At 38.5% G+C, this 8,511-nt stretch overlaps 1 protein-coding gene across 1 annotated transcript in view; it reads right to left on the reverse strand.

Moving 5' to 3' along the window:
* Positions 1 to 8,504, reverse strand: part of Alk (Anaplastic lymphoma kinase) — a 22,956-nt gene extending 14,452 nt beyond the window's left edge. Inside the window, exons 1-16 of the mRNA XM_013322948.1 lie at positions 8,394 to 8,504; positions 7,611 to 7,692; positions 7,220 to 7,286; positions 6,661 to 6,970; positions 6,155 to 6,321; positions 5,639 to 5,826; positions 4,912 to 5,071; positions 4,322 to 4,469; positions 3,997 to 4,143; positions 3,584 to 3,743; positions 3,142 to 3,321; positions 2,554 to 2,699; positions 2,024 to 2,135; positions 1,483 to 1,581; positions 671 to 884; positions 6 to 47 (exon numbers count right to left, since the gene is read on the reverse strand). Coding sequence (XP_013178402.1) covers positions 6 to 47; positions 671 to 884; positions 1,483 to 1,581; positions 2,024 to 2,135; positions 2,554 to 2,699; positions 3,142 to 3,321; positions 3,584 to 3,743; positions 3,997 to 4,143; positions 4,322 to 4,469; positions 4,912 to 5,071; positions 5,639 to 5,826; positions 6,155 to 6,321; positions 6,661 to 6,970; positions 7,220 to 7,286; positions 7,611 to 7,692; positions 8,394 to 8,471 — 2,300 coding nt within the window. The 5' untranslated portion in view covers positions 8,472 to 8,504. The remainder of the gene's footprint in view (positions 1 to 5; positions 48 to 670; positions 885 to 1,482; positions 1,582 to 2,023; positions 2,136 to 2,553; positions 2,700 to 3,141; positions 3,322 to 3,583; positions 3,744 to 3,996; positions 4,144 to 4,321; positions 4,470 to 4,911; positions 5,072 to 5,638; positions 5,827 to 6,154; positions 6,322 to 6,660; positions 6,971 to 7,219; positions 7,287 to 7,610; positions 7,693 to 8,393) is intronic.
* Between the last annotated feature and the right edge of the window lie 7 nt (positions 8,505 to 8,511).

Below are 8,511 nucleotides of genomic sequence, written 5' to 3' on the forward strand. Positions count from 1 at the left end.
TGTACAGACCTTGATATACTTCTCCAAATGCACCTTGACCTAGTGCCCTGAAAATAATATTCTAGATAAATATACTAATAATAGTAATTGCCAATAAAAAAATAAGAACTCACTGGTCATCTTAATCTTAGTCTTAGTCTTACAAATGCGAATGTTTAGATGGATGTATAAGGAATATTTGGAACGACTAAACAGATTTAACAGTGGTAGAGCCAGCTTTAACATCTTCGCACGAATAGTCCCGGCTATCCTGGTGAAATACCACGACCACACAGAAGACAGGCGTCAAGTGGAAGCTATTCCAAGTACAGTCTGATGAGTGTGCATCCGAGAGGCCTAATTTAGTTCTCTTTCCCTTTCCATCCTTTTTCTTATAAGGAAAGGATCAGGAAATGGACTTTCCGGATGAGAGGATGCTTGGAAAGGGAAGATATTTTCTTTCTGTGCATCCTCTCCTCCGTCGATTAAAGGTAGGTAACGCATATACAATTGCGTATGTCTATGGGCAAAGGTTACTTCGCTATTTCAGCGATTTTAGGTGACCGTTTGCCATCTTATGATATAAAAAAAATGATTTTGGTGAAATTCGACACACATGTAGAACACAATCTCCCTGTCTTCTGTGTGGTCCGTCTTAAAAGTTTAGAATTCTAACAATGCAAATACTTACTTAACAAGTTTTAAGCTTTCCCTCGAGACCTTCGGTAGACCTCTGACATCAACTCCTCTGGGCAGTATACTTTCACTGCCATAATGAGGATTGAAGGCCATGGAGAGAGGCTCATTGCCTCCCGGAGCATTCCTAAGGCGATGTAACTGTACCTCTTGTTCTAGAAGACGCTTCTGATTGATTTCTGCTTCCTTCTTACGCTGATATCTATTATCTAAATGTAAAAGGTTTTCTTTAACTGTGAGACCAAAAATCCCCGTTAAAACTAATGACAGGGATGATATGTTTCATACAGAGATTTTAGTCATAGAAACCAACCAAGTATGTACCTACAAAGGTAGAGGGAGACCTTAGTGTAGATTGTGTAAAAGAATAAATACATACGAAAGAAGTAAATAAAGATATAACAGCTGATTGAGATGCAAGGAAGAGGACATTCTGACTCTACGTAAGTAGAGGGCAGGAAACAGACGAGGAAAGAATCTTTTGCAACTTGAGAACTTTTAATCCATTTCCATGACTAGATTGATTCCTTTGATTTGATATTTCTATTTAAATCATCATCACCATCGTACCCCTATCCTTACGGAGGGTCAGCACAGTACTCCTTCATACATCTCTATCAGCCGCCATATCTGAATCTACCTCTTTCTTACACATATCTTTCCATCCTCATTCCTCTTTTAATCCATTCATGGTTTTTTTTAAATGTTAGAAGAATTTACTTAGTACTATTATATATTTTACTAATTAACTTTAATTAATCCCTACGCATAATTATTAAATTGTTGGCATTACAGATTGATACTTACAGAAATTTAGAGAGAGGCAGATCAAGATGACGGAGGACACAGTGATGCCAACCATCCCGACAACAAACATTGTCCATCCTTTGTTCCACGTCTCTTTTACTACGAAACATATTAAACATATTAATTCCACTTTGTATTAGTAATAAATATCATCAAAAGTAGCCTGATCGGTAACCAGTACTGGCGACAGGTACGGCGAGGTGGTGCGACAGTCCAGGGCCCCGGGCGTAAAGGGAGGTGCCCCCTGCAGACCAGAGTCCGATATAAAGGGGCGCATGCTGTGTCCCTTAACATACCCTATCTTTAGAAGATTTCCCCGGAAACAAAAAAAGGAGCGCCACAAAAATTGCGCCCATTGCGCCAGAAATGCCCAAAAGAACTTAATTTTTTTCTTAAATCGTAGCAGTAGTTTTAAAGGTCACAAGCAAATAATTTTGTTAAATTCTGAAAAATCTATAGCAGTTTTTTAGAACTGCCTTCCTTGTATAGAGTTTTTCAAATATCATGTCAGCTCGGAACATAGACAATTCTTTAGACTTACATATACACTTGGTGGGGTCAGAGGCGTCAGACTGCCAGGAGGCAGGGCAGTAGCAGGTGACCTCGCTCCTGTACTCGTTCAGAGCTATGCAGCGATACGCGCATCCACATTTCTGTGGAAAACACATTGGTATAGTATAGTCGTAGTAATACTAGCGTCTGAGATCCCATCCTTTCGTTCGTTATGTGTTCTTCCAGACTATGTTCTACATCTATGACAAATATCATCAAGATTGATACAGCCCTTCTGGAGATACATTTTAGCTTTTAGCGTTTTTAAATTCTCATTTAAATTAGTAAGATAAAATTGATAGAGTGATACAGCAACAAGATTCGTACTATGCGTCTCTTCACTAAATTCACTTCCCCTTTCTTTTTCATATAAGAAAAAGATGGGAAAGACCAAAATTTCCGCGACACAGACATCAGACTGTTAAAATGACTTTGCATTGAGTCGTGTCTTCTGTGTGATAGTGGTATTGCACCAGACGAGCTGGACCTTCATGGGTTAAAAGTGATGTAAGTACTGACATGTGCAGCGGGCAGTATCAGCACCTCCCCGGGGCCGGTGCGCGGCGCGGAGGAGACGCGCGTGTATCCGCGCAGAGTGCGCCCCGGGTCCACGTACGACCATCCCCCGCCGCCGTGCTCACCCTCGCCCTCATTCGTGTTGCCACCTGATTGATTACGCTTCGTTGAAATATTTCATCATTTAGATGATCTTGTACTCTCAATATACTGCCATAAAACATGCCGCCAGTTTAATTCCTAAGAAAATCAGTACAAGTATCCAATGCAATTGAATTTCAAAGATTAACTATTTTTTTTTTAATATGACAAAGTGGCAAACGAGTCGCCAACGAAGCGACTATTGTCTATAGTCACCCGCAATTGCCGATGCATTGCCTACCTATGCCTCCCCTCCATCAAATACCCTTCACTTTTCCATTCTTTCCTTATAAGAAAACGGTGGGAAGGGAAAGGGGACTAAAATTAAGACTGAAACACACACTTATCCTAGTTTTAAAGTTTGTAAGACTAAATGAAATGGCCTAATGGAGTGAGAGAGCAATATATAGTTCTCTTGCTCTTACGTGTTTTCTTGTTACGTGTAGTTACCTAGCCATCCCCCGCCCCCGCCGCCGCGCCTGCACCCGCCGCCGCCGCCTCCGAAGCCGCCGTGTGCACCCCCCGCACACGCCAGACCCCCCACCCCGCCCTCCGGCAGCGCCCCGCCCCGCGCCACCTCGTGTCCCGGAGTGCTTGGCCCCAGTCGTGACACCCACCCACCTCCCGCACCTACATCGTCACGGAGACAATATGCTTGAAAATATTTTCATTCCAGAAAAGTGGTCAGACTTTTATAAATATTGATAATAGGTAAATATCCACGTAATTCTCCTTCTTGAAGAAAAAATTGCTTAAAGACCTAATTTAGCTAGAACCTAACCCTTACTTACAAAGCTGAATAAAACATGGAATTAAGATTTTTAATTGTTGTAATAATAAAATAATTCTTTCTATAACCGTTTGACCGCCGCGTCGCGAAACACATACTGACCGGAAGTCTTCCCCGGAGGCCCGTACATATACCCAGACTCGGGCGTGGAGTTGGTCCGTCCCTTTGCGTGCTGCGAGCCGTCGTCATGGAACACGCCAACACTCAGACCGCCGCCACCGCCCGCGATCAACAGAGGATGTTTCTTGTCTTCTTTGTCGATCTATTTGAATAACATTCGCTAACAAATAGACGTCTTTTACTTTGGTAGACTAACAAAGAGAAATATTTAATATTCGCGAAAAAGAAAGAGAAAACAATATGTTTTAACCAGGGATTTTGGTGTGGGAACCCAACGGTTAGTCTATGAGTTGTCGCACATAACATGCGAGGAGAAGGAAACAACCACAGGGCGGGTCAAAGTATATAAAAGTTTGCTATAGCAGAAATAGGATAAGGACATTTTGGAAACTCACCAGAAAGACGAAGGTGGCCCCACCTCCCCCTCCCCCACCGTCGTGCACTTGTGTGTTGCGCACCTCGTGCGTCTTACTCGTGAAAATCTGCTGCGTCTCGTTTGGCTGCCTTCGAGAACATTCCTGAGACTCCTGGGCAGATAGCGTCTGCAAGAAACAGTTAAGTTTAACGTAAAGTATGGCTTTATGAATTAAAAGTGCATACATATAAATAATGTAAGAAGGGGTATTGTGTTATCATCGTCTACCTGTTCCTTATGCAAAGATTTCATCATAATTCAAGAGTTCTTTTGTAGTTTTTGAATATTACGTAATTTAAGCTTACCTTCTTACAAGCGTTAAGCCCAGGTTGCCCCACCAGCATATATACAAGTTCTCCACGATGCAACTCGAACACTGCACGGATTTGCGCGCCGTGCGATACGCCTGTCCACGCAGAACCCAGCCCGCCTGACCCACCCGTTGCTATTACACTAGCGGGGAAAGGGTTAACTATTAACAAGTACACTATCATCATCAGCTCCTCATATATCCCCAATGAGTACGAAGCCTACACTAAGTCAGTGACTAGGCCATAGTCAATGCTGGCCCAGTGCGGGTTGACTTCACAAATATCTTTGAATTTCTTCGCAGATATGTACAGCATCACGATGTTGTCCTTCACCGTAACATAAAAATGGCTAATTGGTATTGGTTTAATCTGATGACTGATGTTTTGAAGGCGTAATTTCAGTCATTTTCTAAGTATAAGTCTATTGTGATTTTTAATCTGAAGTTTCATTTGGTTTGCTATGGAGTTTATTTTTAACACTTTAACCACCGATTCTTATTATGACATCACTTTTGTACATGTGCCTTTCAAACACGTTAAATGAAATGTAAATGTCTAGCTGTCTGTATAAATTGAATACTTACGTATAAAGTCCCTCTTCGGGCACCGTCCATATCTGTATTCCTTGGTACGGCGGGTCTGGGGCCACCGTTACTGACACTTCTGTTGTGTTGTACGCAGTATCGCACATCGTCTGGTTCGGGCCATATCTTCCCGTCGCACCGCAAGGCGTGAAGCGATAGTCTGTTATAGAAAAAAAAGAAAATTATGCTTTATTTACTTTTATAAACTAGCTGTTACCCGCAACATCTTCTGCGCGGAATTAAAGTAAAAAGTATGTTAAGTGTTACTCATGACTATGTTCTATATCTGTGTCAAATTTTAATAATATGTGTTGAGCCGTTGCTGAATTATTGAGTAAATATATAAATCAAATATATTTCAAGGGAATCGTATACATTTTCGGGATCATACGTAGCCTATGTGTTCTACCAGACTATGTTCTACATCTATGACAAATTTCAGCAAGATTCATACACCCGTTCTGAAGATACCTTCTAACAAACATCCATCCATACATCCATAACATTCGTATTTATAATATTAGTAAGAAGTAAGATATTCTTTTAGTAATAATTGGAAGATTTTGCAGAATTATGACAATTAATTGCATGATAATTATTTCTTTACGAGAAATGTTTACTTTAAAACTAAAAATATAATATAAAAATAAAATAAAAATATTTACGAAAATTGGGTCATTATGACCACATACAGCTGTGAAAGTGTTAAGTTGACAAGTAAACTTACATGGTATGTCATAAAAGTCAGGATGTGGTTCTGTCTTCTCTTCAAACGTAGGATCGTAGTAATTGTAATCTCCCAGCTCTTTAGGATCTATATTTAAGCCGAAACATTCGGGAGCCATAGAGAAATCATCAATGGCTGAGTCCGAGTATATCCGCATGCCCATACGAGTCTTGAATTGAAGGAAATATCTAGAAAAAAACATTATTATATGTATTAGTCTATTATTGTCATCCTTATCATTTTCTTTGAAAGAACAGAGGCAACAATATGTTTGTGCTCGATTGATTTGTCTTTGGTTTTTGAGGCTAAAATTTATAAAAAATGTCATTGTTTGATTTAAAAAGTGATTTTGATGTGAGAAAACAACGATAAGAAGGGTAATGTTTTTCGCGCGTTTATTTTTAAGCAAATGTCAATTCAAAATGACATCCTGAAGTCTGTCGACTTATTTTGGTGTCACTAGTTTATAGGTTATAATTTGTGTTTTTTGGTTTTTAAATATAATCAACTACTAACCTTCTGGTAACATTTGGTAGGAATATAGCTGCTCTATACCAGTTCTCTCCCTTGTCTTTGGTAGAGAACCATAAAGATGTCGTGATGTTGCCTCTTGAGGTTATTTCTACCACATCAACACTGAGAGAGCCGTAGTTCCTACCATTCTGCTGGTAGTAGAAACGTATCTGTGGGAAATCATTATAATTCCGTTAGTATTCTGTATTTATTTATAACAATAAAATAGAAAAATTCATTATTTGTGCCTGACAAAATCGAATAGCAAATGTTTATAATCGCAAAACAAAGCTAATGAAATCTGAGATGTGACGTTGTTTACGAACTTTTAGGTTTAACTAACACAAAAGACGACACGTACTATATACAAATGCGAATAAATTTTGTAATTTAAACGCTCGATATTTAAAACGTATCATTCCAAACAATTTTATTAAAATTATTCCATGAAATATTTCCATGAATCCTATTTTGAAACTTAAACAAATTGATTTATGTACAAAACTTACCATACAACAATTGTAGTAACTAGAACTAATATTTCCATGTACTTTTGGCGGTGGATTAAATACAACAGTCCTCATAACAGCTGTGGATGCGAAATCCGCCTTTTCTTTGTTAGGGCCAGTCACATTCATGTTGACAAAGAAATAATAACCAACGCATTGCGCGAGAGAGTAATTCATATGCGCAGGGACTAATGGAGGAGGGATAGGAACAGGAGAGTAAGGGTCAGGAGGACCACAGGTATGGTCATAGTTGGGACCAGTCTTGTCTGTCGGCGTTGGACCACTGTGACGTGACCATTTTAAGATTGGCCTGTAAAAAAATTTAAATTTTTAGGTTATATTCCAAATAAAAACTAATTAATTTTGTCAAACTAAAAAATTATCTTCGTAAATAAAAAAATCGTAATCTTATTAATATATAATTAATAGTTTTTCTTATGTATTAAAATTTTTAAAGATTGACATATTGTTTTTTTTTTAGAAAACGTATAGTATAATATATTGATTTGAGGTTATGAAATTTTGAAACTAAACAAATTATAAAGTTAATAATACTTACTGGGGAACATTTATAAATCCACATGCGCCAGCTTCGAAATTGCAATACGAACCAAAAGGCATCTTGTCTGAAAAAAGATAAACATATTTCAAAAACTAACAAAACTTAAAGTCACTCGATCTTAGCTTATTTTACGGGACTTATTTAAAATCAGCGATTCTCAAAGTGGTGGTACACTCTGGAGTCCAAGAGAGACAGGGCGGGAGTCTACGATGTTACGAAATTGAAGATTTACAAGTTGAAAAAAAAATAAAATGGCTTCACTGAATGAAGGCAAATTTAAAAAAAAAACACAAAAATGTTTGAGAATCTCCACTTTAGATATTGACGTCAATTAGTTCTTGTATAAAACAATGTATTTACACAATGAAAACCCACTGCAACTACTTACCGCAGTTTTGATTCTCATCGCTTGCATCATCACAGTCTTTCACCAGATCGCAGACCTGTTGCAACTTGATACATGATTCTTTCTGCAAATTACATTTAAATGGGTTAACTCTACAATATAATTAGATTTAAATTAAGAAGAGAAAAGTGCGCTGGTGTAAAATGATTCGCTACAGCAACTATATTGAAAACTATTATTACATTGTGCAATTTTACAATTGTCCTCTCTCCTACTTGCAATCTGCAGGTCCTGGATTCAAATCCATGTACCAATGTGTTTTTCGATTTACTATTTACATATGTACATTTATCTGACGTTCTTACGGTGAAGGAAAACATCGTGATGCTGCACATATCTGATAAATTCAAAGATATGTGTGATGTCAACCCGCACTTGGCCAGCGTGGTTGACTATGGCCTAGTCACTAACTTAGGGTAGGCTCCGAGCCCCTCAGTGGGGACGTATAGTGAGCTGATTTCCATTCTCTCTCTCTCGTTTTCTTTATTTACCCTCCATCAAAAGGGTTATCAATACGTCTGCATTTTTTTACCCATTAGTTTCTTCTGATAAGTAAAATGGCTACGACTATAAGGAAGAAGACATAATGGTAAGTCAACTTTCCATTTTAACTCTTTTCTTATTAGAATGGAAAGAGGAAATATTCTCTTTTTAAGGAACAGACCTCCCTCCTCATTAAAGGTAGACAACGCATCTGAAATTGCGTTTGTCTATGGGCAGTTATCGTTTGCTCGTTTGATATTTTATCATATTCGAAAGACTTACATTCATAATGCTGCACTTCAGTTGTTTATTCTTGCAAACTCCATTGAAGACAGGAGGTTCTGGTAAGCATTCTATCATTCGTATGTTGTCAACAGCGAAGTGTGGCAGGCTGTGTGCC

Source organism: Papilio xuthus, unplaced genomic scaffold, assembly GCF_000836235.2.
Source record: "Papilio xuthus unplaced genomic scaffold, Pxut_1.1 DF825783.1, whole genome shotgun sequence".
In the NCBI taxonomy this organism is placed as follows: domain Eukaryota; kingdom Metazoa; phylum Arthropoda; class Insecta; order Lepidoptera; family Papilionidae; genus Papilio; species Papilio xuthus.